The 18,281-nt window shown below is 47.5% G+C and overlaps 1 protein-coding gene across 2 annotated transcripts in view; it reads right to left on the reverse strand.

Moving 5' to 3' along the window:
* Window positions 1-18,281, reverse strand: part of grik5 (glutamate receptor, ionotropic, kainate 5) — a gene marked incomplete at its 3' end in the record, with an annotated part of 295,760 nt that overhangs the window by 68,836 nt on the left and 208,643 nt on the right. For both annotated transcript variants that reach the window (XM_084336069.1, XM_084336068.1), the window contains exon 16: window positions 15,875-16,100. In XM_084336069.1, coding sequence (XP_084192195.1) covers window positions 15,875-16,100 — 226 coding nt within the window. The remainder of the gene's footprint in view (window positions 1-15,874; window positions 16,101-18,281) is intronic.

Consider the following 18,281-nt stretch of genomic DNA (forward strand, 5'->3'; position numbering starts at 1 on the left):
CGCAGCGCAGACGTCAGCCACCTCCTTACCTAGAGGACTACGCTGCCAGTCTACTACCTAGCTTTATACAGACGTTAAATGCGGAAAAAGCGGATAGTAAAAGCATGTCAAACCCTACCGACCAGGCGACCTTGCCAGTAGAGACCCTAATGGGTTCTAACGTAACTGACCAAGCCCACGGGGGGGACCAGGGGGGACATGACATGACTATACCCCCAGACAACGTCAACAGGACGGTCCCCGGAGAGCTCCAGGATAAAGAAAGCGCTCCAGGGACAGAACCCGACCCACTACCAGAAGAGAAGCGCGCCCAGGAGACGGACCTCGAGGCGCGCCCAGAGAACAAATCTCCAACGAGCACTGCCAGAAGCCGATCACCTCCGTCAGTGTCTTCCCCCAGTGAAGCGGACAAGATGCTGGCGCAGGCATTCATCGCCACCCTGGCAGCCTCCACCGAACGCGATCGACTTCAAGCGCAACAACTAAGTGAGCGCGAACACTTGTGTGCTTACGGCCATGCTGACTGCCTGTTGCAGGGTCAGTGTGCCAGGCGGTGTACTATTGGGGGGACGGGGCCCGCTCGGCTGAGGGGCCTTTGTCCGAATACGCTGGCGATGTGGGGGGCGGGGCACTACGTGCCCACCTGGTGGGGTCTTGATGCTGGCATCATGGACTTCTCCGGGCCCCCATTCCAGGGAGTCCAGTCCTTTTGGTGGGTCTGGGTCTTCCTTCGCGCTCCGCTGCTACGGCCTTGCCACAGGGTTGGGTTTGCCCTTGACCCCGTGATTCTGGGCGCAGTAACGAGGTTGTTTCCCTCCGTTGGTTCCCGGGTGGCATGCGGGTTGTGCGTGTGTGTAGTCGTGGGGTCAAGCCACGGTCTGCTCACCCTGTGCGTTGAGTTGCTTGAGTGCCTCTTCGCACGGTCGGGTCCGTCGCCCTCCCGGTAAACCTCTAATAGGGGGGGTGCCCTCCATTAGGGGGGGTCGGGGGGGCTCGTCCCTCCCTGTTCTGTTGGTTGTGGGGGGCCTTCAGCGGGGTGTATTTGTCGGCCAGTGGCTCCGCTTGGCCTCCCTTTGTGCATGAGTGATGCCAAGCGGATCCCCTAATGATACAGAACGTTAGGTTATGACTATAACCAAGTTCTGTTAATTAGGGGTGTGTTACAAAGGGTCAGATTAAACCGGATATATATATTTATTGCTTGAGATCCCTTGTATAATATTTGTATATCGTTTGATATCCCTTGTATATTCTTTGTATATATACATGGAATATCCCTTTACCTAGGTACAAGCCAGACCATAATATTCGTTCTCCTATTGGACAGCGACCCCCTAGGCGCCAACGGCCATACCCCCAATGTCGAGTTCAAAGCCACCGCCAAGGCTTGTCTCAACATGCCCAGGTTTGCGCAGTAATACGAGACAGAACTGAGGTTGGCACTAGATTATTCACCTTACGTATAAATACGTCGCAGGTGGATACAGCAGTTAGTTAACCCAACAAGTTGAAGCCTTCACCACGAGTCAACGACCAAGTGAAGTGAGCAACCTTGCGTCTAAATAGAGCACTTAGAACCGCGTGCGAATAGGATAGTAAAAGTGTCAGAGCTTAGTGAAATAACGTCAAGTTCGACCTAATTAAATGTGAAGTACCGTGCACAGGAGAATCTACACTGGCAAATACAGAGCCTTTTCCGGCTGGATTATACTGCTTTTGGTACTGTGGCGGCTGGAGCAGAGAACCGTCTACCCCGCTGCTGTGTGGGATCTACCCGTGAGGAGCATCACTCGAGCCCGTCTCTAGGAAGAGGCTGGCTGGCTTTCATCCATGCTGTCCCGCATACTTGGATTATAGCTGCTGCTTTTGTCTGCCGATCGAGGGGAGTATATGTACCGCCTCCCGTAGCTGGAGCTTATTGATTCCTCGTTGATCCAGACTTTTGCATCCGAACATTCCTCTCCCCTGCTGGCTTACAACCGGAGGGAACCCCCTTAGTATCTCCAGCTGACCTACGAGTGTGCCTTATATAATTCTTATGCTACAGGTGGTATTAATTATCCCCATCGTAATATGCTCATGGACTTACGCTCTTGACCTATTCATGCACATTCTTCGCCATACAAGCGCGACCCTAATTCTCAATACTGTAATCTAATATTGCTGCTCTTCTAATAAATATTCCAAACAGGACTTTCTTTGTTAAGCCGTGTTATTGTGTGGGTGTTCATCACATATACCTGTGTACTGTATGGCCAGTAATTAAAGTACATAACTCAGTAGTGGTTTAATGATACCATACTCTCAATACAGTCAGGGAATTGTACCCCTCAGTTACAATTGGTCCTTCGAGCCGGAGCGTATCAGTGTAATATTTAATATAATATTAATATTGACATGGCCAGCGGTGAACACTCCACAAACGGCTCTCCTAAGCTAGAACGCCCGCAGCGCAGACGTCAGCCACCTCCTTACCTAGAGGACTACGCTGCCAGTCTACTACCTAGCTTTATACAGACGTTAAATGCGGAAAAAGCGGATAGTAAAAGCATGTCAAACCCTACCGACCAGGCGACCTTGCCAGTAGAGACCCTAGTGGGTTCTAACGTAACTGACCAAGCCCACGGGGGGGACCAGGGGGGACATGACATGACTATACCCCCAGACAACGTCAACAGGACGGTCCCCGGAGAGCTCCAGGATAAAGAAAGCGCTCCAGGGACAGAACCCGACCCACTACCAGAAGAGAAGCGCGCCCAGGAGACGGACCTCGAGGCGCGCCCAGAGAACAAATCTCCAACGAGCACTGCCAGAAGCCGATCACCTCCGTCAGTGTCTTCCCCCAGTGAAGCGGACAAGATGCTGGCGCAGGCATTCATCGCCACCCTGGCAGCCTCCACCGAACGCGATCGACTTCAAGCGCAACAACTAAGTGAGCGCGAACATTCTACCATGGAAAGAGAACGCCTCCAGGCTCAACAGACGAGCGAGCGCGAACACGCTGCAATCGAGCGAGAGCGCTTCCAGGCGCAACAAAGGAGTGAAGACGACCACATAAGACTGGAGACCAGACGCCTTCAGACGGAAGAGAACATTGAAAGAGGCCGCGCCGATGCACAGCGCGCCGCCGCCAATGCACAGCGCAACGCCGCCTATGCCAGCGCCAATGCACAGCGCGACGCCGCCCATGCCAGCGCCAATGCACAGCGCGACGCCGCCAATGCCCAGCGCGAAGCAGTGCGCGACGCCGCCCATGCCCAGCGCGAGGCAGAGCGCGACCGGCTGCAGGCGCAGATGATGGAACAATTGATTGCCATGGCGACACCCCCTCTCTCCGCACGGAGTTCCCGGAGATCATCACGACAAGGGTCTAGGGCACATTCCCCTACCCGACCAAGCGACCCGGGACCCCGCCAACAGGAGGATCCTGTCCACGTCTCCGAACCCCCTCCCCGACCGGTCCATACGAGACCCAGCAACCGGGAAGAACCGGCCTATGTCGCCGAGAGACTGACCAGAAGACTCCAGGACCTAGCAGAGGAAGAGGAAGAGGAGGAATGTCAAGCCGACCAGCAGCAACGTACTCTGGACCAGGAGGCCCAGTACAGCCCAGACGTCAGCCCCGAGTCACTGCGTTACAGACCCCCGACTCAACTCAAGGGTGAGTTTGACGCACCGCCAGCACCGAGGAACAGCACCTGGGTACCCGGGCTTTGGCACCCACCAAGTACCAGCCCACGACAGCACGTACGGGGAGACTCGCCCAGGAGGCCTCGCCCCCAACGCTCACCGATGTGCCAGCCATCCATGGCATCGTACCTTGGCACACCGACGTTCCCGGATTTTACACACGAGGACAGAGCACAGTACACGGAACTACGGATGTGCTTAGAGACTATGATGTCCGACGTCCCCGATGAGACGTACAAATATGCTATCCTCCTCAAGCACCTGAAGGTGCCCAGAGCGCATAATATAGCGCTGGCATATTCCAACTCAAGTACCCCATACACCGCGGCTCTAGTAGCCCTCGACCAGCGTTATGGACGCATATGGGACTACGTGATACAGGAAATAAGAGATATCGACCGCCTCCCCCCAGCCAGAGACAACAGAGCATTGGATGACCTCTCTATCAAGGTACAGTCCCTGGTAGGGATGCTGGGGTCCCAAAAGGAAAAAGGGATATACGAACTGTACGCTAACTCTAATGTAGAAAGGATATTAGAGAAGCTCCCTCCCGCCCGACAAGAGCGTTTTCGGCGGCAGAGAGACCACCGCGACCCCAACGGCCCAGAGGCATCCCTCCTAGACTTATCTGACTTCCTCGCGAGAGAAGTCAGCAGCCTACGACTGGACATGTTCGTGTGGAGTGGACCAAGCCCAAGACCAGGACCTCGGGGATCAAATGATAACCGCCGGTCGGTGACCGTTATGCACCAAGCCGAATCAGTACCGCAGCACAAGAACCACAACACTCCCTCGACGAAAGAGGAGTGGAAGATTGAATGCCAGTACTGTGAAGGGGAACATCGGCTGTATCAATGCGACCCTTTCAAGAAGCTGACCACGGACGAGGTGAGTCAGTGGATCAAAGACCACCGCCGCTGCGCGCGCAGCCATATGGCAGCTGAGTGCCGTTTGAAGAAGAAGTGCAGCAGGTGCGGCGGCGCCCACCTGGAGGTCCTGCATGACATCAACAGGCGTCCGCCAGGACAACAAAGTGGGCCCGTCACGGTAATGTACCAGGCCGAGGCGGTGGCACCAGTACCGAAGAGCCACCAGACCGCCCCCTGCTGTACCTACTGCGACGGCGGACACTGGCTGGCACAGTGCGCCGAATATAAGACACTGAACCCTGTCCAAGTTGCCCAGGCGGGCGCCGCTTACCGCGCAGCACTGTGCGGGGCCCACCAGCGAAGAGTAACCAAACAAGGCAACCGACCAACAGGAGTGCTCCATATAGACCAGCATAGCGGGACCCCCCGAGTGCTCATCAAAGTGGTCAGAGTGCTCCTGAGCTACGAGGACAAGGTCCTGGACACTTACGCCGTCCTAGACGATGGGTCCGAAAAGACTCTCCTCCTCGCTTCCGCCGCAGCCCAGCTGGGTCTGCGGGGTGCAAAAGGAACAATGACAATATGTACCATCAGAAGAGACCAGAAGACCATAAAGGGTGAAAATGTCTCCTTCAAGATAGCAGCGGTGGACCAGCCCGAGAAGCAGTATAGTATTACCAACGTCTTCACCAGCCACGACATAGGCCTGTCACAGTACACCTACCCCATCCCACAGCTGATGGCGAAGTACGTGCACCTACGCAGACTACCTATACCGCTTATCGACGGCGCCACACCGACCCTGCTCATAGGCTCCGACCACGCGGACCTCATCCTCCCAATTGAGGCGGCCCACATCGGACCCAAAGGATGCCCAGTCGCGGTTCAGACCCGACTGGGGTGGACGCTCCAGGGCCCCCTCTACGGACTTGACAGTCAACCCACGTCTACACGCTGCCTACACACAAAGGTGAGCGACACCGGCCACTCTCTCGTACAGCCCGTTGAGAGGCTATTGACATTAGGCGAGAGGCCTGTGAGAGAACCGTGGGCACAAGAGGGAGTTCGGAACTCCACCCCCCTCAGCTGCGCTCCAGACGTAGCTGACCTCGAACCCAGCACCCCAAGCGACTCCTTGATGGGGCGGCCGGAACCGGCCCCTCCTCAGACGGGGTACAGACCAAACAAGAAAAACAGACGGAGGAGGTGGAGGCACAGCCAAGCACAGATCAAAGCAGTCTCAGGCCCGCTTCCTCCTAACCCCCCTACCATCCCTTCCAGCCCGTCAGAAGCGGGTCAAGGACGGGGACAACTTAAAAGTGGACACAGTCGTCATGATCATAGACCAGTCACTACCCCGAGCTGCGTGGCCGGCCGGCCGCGTAAGCAAAGTGATCACTGGTGCCGACGGAAAGGTCAGAGCGGCAGAAGTGCTCGTCCAGGGACGGACATACACCCGACCCGTGGCGAGGCTGATAGAGTTGCCAAGGCTCCCCGAATCTCTTAATGACGACCATGACCCACTGACTTTGTGAATTGCCCTACTCCTCACAACGGACATTGAGTAGTGGACAAGACGGTTAATCTGTCTCTGCTTATCTAATTAGGTGCGGACTAATTAGGAGGCGGCTGTTACAAAGGGTCAGATTAAACCGAATATATATATTTATTGCTTGAGATCCCTTGTATAATATTTGTATATCGTTTGATATCCCTTGTATATTCTTTGTATATATACACGGAATATCCCTTTACCTAGGTACAAGCCAGACCATAATATTCGTTCTCCTATTGGACAGCGACCCCCTAGGCGCCAACGGCCATACCCCCAATGTCGAGTTCAAAGCCACCGCCAAGGCTTGTCTCAACATGCCCAGGTTTGCACAGTAATACGAGACAGAACTGAGGTTGGCACTAGATTATTCACCTTACGTATAAATACGTCGCAGGTGGATACAGCAGTTAGTTAACCCAACAAGTTGAAGCCTTCACCACGAGTCAACGACCAAGTGAAGTGAGCAACCTTGTGTCTAAATAGAGCACTTAGAACCGCGTGCGAATAGGATAGTAAAAGTGTCAGAGCTTAGTGAAATAACGTCAAGTTCGACCTAATTAAATGTGAAGTACCGTGCACAGGAGAATCTACACCGGCAAATACAGAGCCTTTTCCGGCTGGATTATACTGCTTTTGGTACTGTGGCGGCTGGAGCAGAGAACCGTCTACCCCGCTGCTGTGTGGGATCTACCCGTGAGGAGCATCACTCGAGCCCGTCTCTAGGAAGAGGCTGGCTGGCTTTCATCCATGCTGTCCCGCATACTTGGATTATAGCTGCTGCTTTTGTCTGCCGATCGAGGGGAGTATATGTACCGCCTCCCGTAGCTGGAGCTTATTGATTCCTCGTTGATCCAGACTTTTGCATCCGAACATTCCTCTCCCCTGCTGGCTTACAACCGGAGGGAACCCCCTTAGTATCTCCAGCTGACCTACGAGTGTGCCTTATATAATTCTTATGCTACAGGTGGTATTAATTATCCCCATCGTAATATGCTCATGGACTTACGCTCTTGACCTATTCATGCACATTCTTCGCCATACAAGCGCAACCCTAATTCTCAATACTGTAATCTAATATTGCTGCTCTTCTAATAAATATTCCAAACAGGACTTTCTTTGTTAAGCCGTGTTATTGTGTGGGTGTTCATCACATATACCTGTGTACTGTATGGCCAGTAATTAAAGTACATAACTCAGTAGTGGTTTAATGATACCATACTCTCAATACAGTCAGGGAATTGTACCCCTCAGTTACAGGTGACGCTTGGCATCCGACGGCCGCTGCAGCCCTTGACCTCGCCTTGTGGTGAAAGCTTGGGAAGGAGGCGAGTGGGTGGCCCCACCCCTGCTTATATGGGTAAGCTGATAGGGGTGTGGTCAGACGAATATTGGGATTAAAGGTACATTTGTGGTCTTTATTCAGTGCGCGTGCACGTATGCGAGATAGTGCATGAGTGATGCCAAGCGTCACCCCTAATTAACAGAACTTGGTTATAGTCATAACCTAACGTTCACATGGTTTGTTTTTGTTTTCCTCAGTTTTGTCATTGATGAATTTTTTTTTAGCAGTTTTGATCATGGAGTTTACGTCATTTCTTAGTCTGTTTCTTTCTAGTTTGAGTTCAGTCACGTGGGCTTGGAGTTCACTGCTCGTGCTTTTGGTAAGCTTTGACTGACTTTTACGAAACTCAGAGCATTTTTTGTCTCTGGCTTTCATAGCGGTCAGTATTTCAGTGTGCATCCACGGCTCAGCGCGATTTTTTACCCTGGTGGTTCTTAGGGGGGCCATGTTGTTTAGTATTGTTGAAAATTTGGTTTTGAAGCCAAGCCATGTTTCTTCAACCAGTGTACCATTGAGCTCATCTGACCAGTCCAGGCTCTCCAGTTCAAGGTTAAAGGCCTCGCTAGAGTGGGTTTTGAGGTCTCTAGATGTGACTGTTTTGTGACAGTCTGCCTTTTGCTTTAGCTTTTTGCGGGTACAGAATATCATATAATGATCACTTAACCCGCATGCTATAACCCCTTTATTGGAGATCTTGGACTTGTCAGAGGTCAGGATGAGGTCAATGGTAGTCTGAGTTGATTCACATACCCTTGTGGGTTGGGTGATTAGCTGGCTGAGGCCGTGTAGATCACAAAACCTACTGAAGGCCTTGAAGACGGGTGCTGCTTTACGTAGCATATCCGTGTTCCAGTCCCCAATACGATTTTTTTCTACACCCTCCACCCCGGCTAAACACCCATCAAGTGTGTCATAGAAGCCACTCTGTTCTGGCGGTCTATAGATTGTGCCTACTAGTACTGATTTTTGCCCTTTCAAATAAGATTTCAATCCAAACAGTTTCAATCTCGTCATGGTTAAGGTCAGTACGGTTGATGAATTTGGTATCTTTGTGAATATACACACAGACGCCACCTCCATACTGGTTTCTATCCCTCCTGACTATTGAATAGTTCTCGATTTCAATCTCTGGATCCTGTACAGATGATGACAGATAATCCTGTACAGGTTAATGTCAAATGAGCCATAGTATTGTCTCCATAGCTATAATATAGAATATAGATATAGCCCTGCAAACACCGCAACGCACAGTGAAAATCCCTATCTCTTACAGAGGTGGCCCATTGAGTACAGGGATGGCTTACACCGCTGGCCGTGAATGAGTGTTAACGTTATTGTGCATTCTAAACACAAACATACTTAAAATGAGTAATTATTATTTATTTTAAACATGTTTAGTTTATTTTTAGGGGTCCATAATCTAAAATCAAAAAACACAATTTCTTCTTCTCCTTCTCTCTCCACCAGGGGGGGGGGGGGGGGGCGTGGGGGGCGGTGACCACTGTCACAACGGTGCATATTTTGGTGTTGTGGGAGATAGACTCTCCGTCTCCCCTCTCTTTGATGAGAGACCAAAAGGTCTCTTTCCCTCTCGTCGATGTAAATTAAATATCCTGAGTTCATGTAACCCTATTGTGTTCAACACCCCATCCTTCCTCTCTTAACACCTCACCCCACCCTCCTTTCCATATCAACCGACCCCAACCCCCCCCCCCCCCCATGGAGCCAGATGTCTTACACCTTCTGTGAATGTACCTAAAACACTGGACCCGCCTACTACTTTGTTTATCTAGAGCAGCGGTTCTAAAACTACGGGTCGCGACCCAAAGTGGGGTCGTGGGTAAGTGACTGCACATTAGCCTAGCTTAGCACAATGAATGGAAGCGGACATGGCCGGTTAGCCTAGGCATTGTCCAACTAACACCTCTCCCGAAGGCTAACCGGCCATGTCCCTTCCAATCATTGTGCTAAGCTAGGCTAACATGCGAATGCACAGAGAGGAAATCGTCTTGTCTCTAACGATAAGCTAATTTCCCAAAATGTTGGTGCGTTCCTTTAAATCTACATGAAGGAATATAATCCATATTACGTTGAATAAGAAAAAACATGTTGCAGAATGATAGACCTATACATTAATCATTTACAAACTACAGAAAATATAATAATCGTACCTGCACACACCCAGTTTCCCTGGGTTTCACCCTAATTTGAACCCTTTCTCCCTCTGTGCTCCCTTTTAGCAATTTCTCTCATTAATCTTGTGTATTTTCATTGTGTTCTTGTGCAATCGCATTCATAATAGTTAGTGTGGTTGCACTCATCACTTGAACTGATTAGTTTCAGTTCCTTGCACGCATTTTTGACTTTTCCCTCAGCTGCATGGGGATGAAAATATTAGCATTTTAACTTATAAATTCACAGTAAGCAGAAAGTATGTAGGCTGTGATGTTGTCGTATGATACAAATTTGTTGTGGGGTGTCTACACTCTCCCTAGGAAGTTCCATGAATATATACTGTAAGTTTATAAATTATTTAACCTCTTCCACCTGTGCGGTACCGGACCACAAATGACATCACGTCATAAATCATTCTCTCTAGACTGTATGACATAATGTTTGTTTTCGCCCCCAAATGTATCCAACAGTAAACATCCTAACCATGTCACAACAGCAGTCATAATGTATATTTTCAGCAATAAGTTTGTTTACCAATACGTTAAAGTGTTATTAATGAAATATGCGTTTAGGAATTGCATTCAAAAGATCGCAAATTTTTACCAGAAATAAATCCGAGCGACCATTTTGCTGTAGTCATTATGATGAAGGAAAGACAGGGCTTTCAATGAGCATTGACATTTCTAAGAACTACATCTCCTAGGGTACTCCAGCTTTCTGGAATCAAATGACTTCCTGATTATTATTTTTTATTTCTCTTATTTCTCTGGATTATATACGACAAAACTGAATGTTATTGGTATAGTTTAACTTTGGAGTGCAGTTAGTGTGTCTCCCTTCTGTGAACATTTAGCAACAATCTGCGTTACAAACGGATTCAAAATGGCGGACCTGTCACAAAAATAAAAAGCGGACTGTATTTACAGTAGATTTCATTCTCGGTTCTTCATGCATGCCTGGTGATACTAAATCCAAATTGAACTCTGCCATTGGAATGAGTAGATTTGGCCCGATCCATAGATGTGCAACCAGTGTTGCGTTTGTCATATCAACACTGGTTGCACGCACGCTAATGACGTCCACATGCACGCGCGCTCCAGGGCGCATGCGCGCGCTCCTGCGCAGGGGCGTAGCTGGGGGGGGGGGTAGCTTAGGATGATTCCAAGGGCCCAGCACTGAGGGGGGCCCAAAAAAAAATTTTTTTTTTTTTACTAGACATCACTCAGGTGTATTATTGATGCTCTCATTGATACTATCTTTGTTTCTGAAGTGTGTGTGTGTGTGTGTGTGTGTGTGTGTGTGTGTGTGTGTGTGTGTGTGTGTGTGTGTGTGTGTGTGTGTGTGTGTGTGTGTGTGTGTGTGTGTGTGTGTGTGTGTGTGTGTGTGTGTATGAGATATATAGAGAGAGGGGGGGGGGCTTTGGTAGACTATTGCATTGGTCCATTCATTGAAGATGAACGCAATGCGACATCCTTTACTAGGATCACCCACCAACAGTGCAGGTGCTGAACTGCTGATCCGAATGTATAGGTAAAAACCATATTATGCGTTTTCATCAATAAAAAAATGGCCAAAAATGTTTTCGCTAACGCGCGCTCGTATTCACTGGGGGCCTACAAATACATTCTTTCATGGGGCCCAGAATCTGGAGCTACACCCCTGCTCCTGCGCATGCACATAAATGTTCCCTCGCTTAAGCACAGACTAAAGACAATGCCTAATTGCCTCTACGAATGGAATGTAACACATTTCATTCACAAGTTCTGTGTAAATGTATCTGAGAACCTATTTAACACACCTGACGACCGGCGCTATTGATATGCAAAGTAGCCCAGGTGGGTACTTATAGCGAGTTGGCGAGTGCAGCGCATTCCTGTGTGTGCGTGCACGCGCTTCTGCTCACAAAACTTTGGCTGCACTGCGTGCAACCCCATCCCATGAAGAACGCATCACTGTGTGCAACATCGCTATAATAAGGTCATTTATAGGCCTCATATTCTATATTCTATAATAATATTTCAAATAGCATGGGTCTGGATGGCAGAATTCAGTACTGCATCTACAAAACCTTCTGTGTAATCATCTTCCCTTTATTCATTTCCTTAGATTTCTTGTACATGTGATCTCAAGAAGGTACTGAATGAGCTCAGTGGCCGTTTTTTTTTTATGTCTGGTCATTTTTAGCATGGTGTTATTCACTGTCAAAGATGCAAAGAAAAATCATAATTCATATTCTCCTTTGTTTCATCACAATTTAAGCAAGCCTAGTAATAGACACAATATTTCTGACACTGGGAATACATTCACCGAGGTCCATAGATGTCCCTAGATACCAAGAACATGCAAATGGACCTTGTAGAAGTGGAGCAATCTTCCACTTACTTAGGTATGGATTTTAGGTGGATTTTCAGAAAATAGGGCTCCGGGCTTAAGAGGTTAAGGCATTTTGTTAGTTGTTTGGAGTCACTGTGTGTCACATCCATAGCGCATTTTGTGTAAAATAATGTGTTCTCTAAATCTAAATCAGATTTTTTTAAATTTTTTATTAAAAAACATTCTTGAGAAACATGAATTAGATCATTAGACGTGTGAACACAGTCAAACTAGTTGGACCCTAGCAGACAAGAATCAACAGGTCATGGATTATCAAAGGACACACAGTAGGTCTGCCCAAGACCCTGGGAATAACATTACAAACAGGGAGAACGAGGCTGGTGGCTCCATGGCTGGTTTGTGGGCTTTTTTTTGGACAAATGAACAGAAAGGTATGCGCACACTTTTTATTGCCATTCTCTGAGTAGTGTTGATAAGTGATGAGAAGGAAGATTGATGACAAGGCCTATTGACAATGATGCTGCATAGTAGGCTAGGCTATGACATAGGGCAATGAATGGGGGAATCAGAGGAACTTGAGGACTGCATACTTTTTTTTGGCAAACCTAAAAACTATACTTTATACTTATAGCACATGCATGAGCCTGATCTCTTTTGAAAGATAACATTCAGAAGTTTCTGAAACAATAAAGAAAATTCACTTTTAGTTCTAATGAACTTGTGTACTCACGTTTTTCTGTAGTAGTTGCAATATCCAAAAGTATATTTCCCAAAAAATTGGTATGGCTGAAAAAACACCATCGGTCCATAGCCTGAAGTCTTGTATAATAGTACATGTCCATAATTCATAAAAATCTGTTCAGAAATTAGTGATTAGGAGCTATTTTGGTAAAAAGTTAGCAAAAAAAGGTCTGCAGGTTTCCATTTTCTCATAGACTCCAATGCATTCGGCGCATTTTTTACTTCCTGTTTTCGCTTGTGACTTTTCACCTAGATCCTTGATTCGCTCATCCCCACGTGGGATATCATTGGAAAGCCACACCCATTGTTTACAACCTTGTCCAATAATTTTCGAGATCGCCAAATGATTGACGGACTTAGAGCGTCGGGAGTCAGGAGTGGTATTCGGGGGGGGGGTTCTGCTAAAGACTTTGGCGCACGCCTCACATATCGGCATGTAACTCGAGAACCGATTTTGTCGCCTGAAATGGCAATCGACAGGCAACAAATAGGGCTTTAATTCGATATATTATTGTATTAAAAATTTGCACACCTGAGCCGATAGAGGTTGCCAAAGTGACGCGTCGCACCGGTGGGCAAATCGCCCTCAAAACGTCCCGGGCCGGGTCGGTGCCAGTTAAGCAAGTCACGCGTTTGAAAGATTGGGTTTTGAGTCCTAAACAAGTCCTAATGCATTCTTTACAAATGTAATGGTTGATTGGTGGCTGATGGATTGGTCCAAAGTGGAACTGTAATAAGGGAAATTAAGTTGATCACTAAGTATCAAGTCTTTCAGTCATGAGTCATTGGTGTTAAAGTCAAAGTCGTGTTGCAAGTCTTTTATGATTTTGTCGAGTTGAGTCTGAAGTTGTCACATTTGGGACTCGAGTCCAAGTCACGTGTCTCGGGTCCAAGTCATGTGACTCGAGTCCACACTGCTTTTATTTCCTATTCTACATCTATGTGGACAATACATGAGACTCCAAATGATTGAATATGCATCACTACCACTGGAATGTTCATTGCAATGATGCCTCAGCCATGGTAACATCAGCATCTCAAGCACCAGACCAACGGGTCTCCATGACAACAGTATCAAACATTCCCTGTGTCAGCCATTTGACACTGTGTGAGCCAAATTACCATTCAAGAGTATACATCTGAATGGGAATGGCTATCCTATAGGGGTGTAACGGTACGCGAGTACGTACTGTACCGCCTCAATGTGGTCCTCCGGTACAGTACACGCTGTGCACCGAACGATTGCAACGGTACGGAAACCTTTTTTTGCTGAACTTAAATCCCCCCGGCCCTAATATAACGTGCACAACTAACCGGATGTTGTTTGTTCATCCCACGCAGCCACGCCTTAGCAAGTGCAATACTAACTGACAAGCCAGAGCTAGAAAATGCTCCCACAACATTCAAGTCTCCCGTTTGGGATCATTTCGGATTCCCAGTTAACGACAGTAATGGACAAAGACGGGTGGATCGCACTAAAGCTACGTGCCGGCTAGCCCCTTTCGTGACTGTGATGCACACTTGTGATGCAAGCCTTGCATCACAGTCACGAAAGGGGCTACGTGCCGGCATTGTTCAACTTTATTGCGAACTTTATCACGCATTTGAAATGGCATCACCCGAATGTGAATATCACTGGTACACGGAAGAAACAGACCCTAGTGCAAACCCAGTTCCCCGTGGCATTCAAGCAGCATCTCGCTATTAATTCAGACCGGGCCAAAGCAATAACAAACGCCATAGGTGTTTTTATAGCAGCAGATTTCCGACCATACTCCGTTGTCGAGAACACAGGGTTTAAGCACATGTTAAAAGTAATAGAGCCCCGCTACCTAGTTCCCTCTCGTCCGTATTTCAGCCAGCAAGTCATACCAGCTCTGTATAAACTAGCCCCTTTCGTGACTGTGATGCAAGCCCTGCCCTTGTATTCAAGCAGGGCTTGCATCACAGTCATGAAAGGGGTTCTGTATAAACAAGCACACGCAACTTATCCAAGGCATCTGCTATATAATAATCTTCAGATTTACTTTAAGTGTTATTAGTAGGTTACAGCAGTAAGCATTAGTTTGCTCAGTAAATTATGGCCAATTTGTTTTATACAGTATTGTTTAATACAGTTAAATAAATAAATAGATAAATGAAAAGCAAATAATACCGAACATAATACCGAACCGTGACTTCAAAACTGAGGTACGTACCGAACCGTGGATTTTGTGTACCGTTACACCCCTACTATCCTATCAATTGACCTATATCAACCTCTTTTCTTGATCCTCCAATCACAACTGTTGCTTGCTGTTGTTGGGTTTGAGAGATTGAAAAGTTTTATGGCCCAACTCCTCCTTCTCTTCCTCCTCTTGCATCCCTGCTTCTCTCCTCCATGCCGATGCTGTATCCTGTTGCTCTCTCTCTCTCTCCACCCTTTCTCTCCCTCTCTCTACCAAATGCCATAGTGTCCAGCAGCAGGCTTCCTATCAGGGTGAATCACTACATATATCCATCCCCCTGTCATTGTTTCCCACTGGTGTCTCTATCCCTCCATCAATCAGTGCTATAATCCTCCTGTCTGCTCCTCCTCCTCCTCCTGCTCCTCTCTCAGTCCTCCTCACGCTAATGCCATAGGCCTTAATATCACTACACCTGGGGGGTACAGGTATGGGCATGGTAATAGTAGAAGACATAAATGCAGGCAATACAATTATAGTACAGTAGAAAAGTAAAAATAGGTAAAAATAGGTAGTGTAAACAATATAATTAACTCTGAAATTATCTGAATTTATCCCCATCCTTCTTTTCTCTTCCTCTACTTCTACCATTCATCTAGTCACATCCCCCTCTTCTCTCTTCCTCTTTTTCTACCACTTGTCTATCCACATCCTCCTCTTCTCTCTTCCTCTTTTTCTACCACTTGTCTATCCACATCCTCCTCTTCTCTCTTCCTCTTTTTCTACCACTTGTCTATCCACATCCTCCTCTTCTCTCTCCATCACCCACTCCCTCCGTCTAATGCCACAGACAATAGCATACAGACGCCATAACCCTCTGCATCCAGCAGCAGAGATCCGAGCACATCCCTCCATCTCTCCCTCTGTCTCTACCCTCCCCCACCCCCACCCCACACACACATACACAAGCCACATCTCCCCTCCCTCCCTCCCTCCCCCTCACCCAGTGGCATGCCGATGCCGTAGCCCTTGGTGTCCAGCAGGCCCCCTATCTGGGTGAGGTTGCAGTTGAGGCCGCGTTGGTACTCGTTCATGGTGCTCTCCATCAGGAAGGCGTACTTGGAGTTGACCACCCGGGCGATGCCCTCCTCGGTGCTCTTTACGAACACGCTAGGCTGCTTGGAGTGCATGTAGTTCCACATCCTCTGGTACGTCTGGTAGCGTGAGTTCTGGAGAGGAGAGGGGTGGGAAAGAGAGGGAGAGAGGGATGAGAGAGGGAGAGAGAGAGAGAGAGAAAGAGGGAGAGTGATAGAAAGGGGCGAGCAAAGCACAACTAAATGTGAGGGGGGCCCTCTGTTTTCTGTCTTTTTTAGTATTTTGAAAAGAGAGATGATGAGGGTAAGAATGGAGATGACAGAGCTGAGGAAGATGAGGATGGAGATGAGGATGATTAGGAGGAGATAATAATCATGAGGAAAATGAGGATGGAGATGATAAAGATGATGAATATGAGATGATAAAGATGATGAAGATGAGGAAGGGTATGATAAAGATGATGAGGATGAGCTAGGGCTGGGCGATATATCGAGTATACTCGATGTATCGCGGCTTGTTCTACATGAGATGTAGTAAATTACTATATCGTGAACATCGAGTATATGTTGTCACGTTGCGGCTGAGATGAGACTTGCTTTAGCGCAGAGCTTTCCTCTCATTTCATTATAGACGCAGACCAGCGCGGACCTTAAATGACATGCAATTGTAATTTCATTACACAGACCAGCACGGACCTTTAATGACATGCAATTTAATTGACACGAGCAATGGGCTAACATTAGCTGCTAACTAAGTTATCCCACATAACTAGGCTAAGCTAACTAGCGTTAGCTGCTAACCCTGGAAACACTCAAAGCGGACTCCACGACACTAGTTCCATTCGTGAGGAAAGGGGGTGGGGTAATATTGATGAGGCTTGACAACAGAAGTTCAAACATAACTTCATATTTATTGGTTATTCGTTTCTTTATATCGGGCATCCAGTTCGCATCACCGTGTGTTCAACTTCCTGTGCTGACATTCGAGTGTGACATCATCACCTACGGCAGCTTAGACGCTCAAAACGCAAAAAGGGGGTGGGGGGGATAGTTGATGATATAAACATTTAATTTCATTATCTGAAATATTCTAAAATCATTAAGTCTGCTATAAGCCATTATCCCTTTGTGTGTGATTATTATTTTCTCACAGTGTGTATATATTAGGGCTGACCCTAATAGTCGACTAACGGCAAATTTTGGCCAATCATAGTCGACTATCCAAATCCTTAGTCGGGGACAGCCCTAGTATATATATATATATATATATTGTAGGAGTTATTTGATGGTTTTTGTGCTTAGTTTGTAGTTTGTTAAGTTCATCACTGGGTGGCAGCACGGAGCACTGGGTGGCAGCACGGAGCGCATAGGTTTTGAATAAAGGCACAGGTGTATGCTATGTCAAAGAAGGTATCTAGGTATGGGTGACGGAATAATAATAACAATAATAATAATGACTTGGATTTATATAGTGCTCTTCACTGACCCAGAGCGCTTCACAGAGTCCATTATTCGTTCATACACAGTCATACCGGTGGTGGTAAGCTACAATTGCAGCCAGAGCTGCCCTGAGGCAGACTCACGGAAGCGTGGCGAATAATCATCGCCTACGGCCCCTCCGACCACCACCAACATTCATTCACATGCATACACATTCATACGAGGCAAGTAGGTTAAGTGTCTTGCCCAAGGACACAACGGCAGTGGGATGGACATGGGCTTGAGCGGAGAGATCTCACGGTTTTTACCGCACGAACACACGCACGTACCCTCGCTCGTTTTCAGTATTATTAACAGCATTATGCAGAAATTATTGTTTGGCTCATCACATGTATTAAGTTGAATACTTCAATTAAATGGGAACTTCACCCAACAGCAGGTGACACGGACTCGACATTGTGTTTTTTCTAATTGCGCGTCAAAGGCAAGGAATCCGAGATTAAAATGGCTAAAAAAAAAATTAAAAAAATCTGCCGAAGGCATCCAAAATATGTGTTCTACCCAAATAATGACCAGAAGTAAGTCCTTACTTTTTCTTTCCTCCTTATGTTTCTCAGCCCAGGTGGCCCATTACACCATGAGCCCATTTCCTGTTTCCAAAATGCAATACAGACTGTTTGAAAAAGCTGTTTTGCTATGATAATTGGTAATGAAATATCAAAATAATGTTCAATAAGATGTACTTGTGTTTAATAAGTTGTTTTATTCAGAAGTTAACACAAATAAATACTATTACCAGTACAGTATCTAGCACACTCTCAGGAGCAAAACAGAATTTTTTTAGATTAACTGTGTCAATTATATTATCGCGCGATA

The sequence above is a fragment of the Notolepis coatsorum genome, assembly GCF_963971535.1.
Source record: "Notolepis coatsorum genome assembly, chromosome: 19".
Taxonomy (NCBI): domain Eukaryota; kingdom Metazoa; phylum Chordata; class Actinopteri; order Aulopiformes; family Paralepididae; genus Notolepis; species Notolepis coatsorum.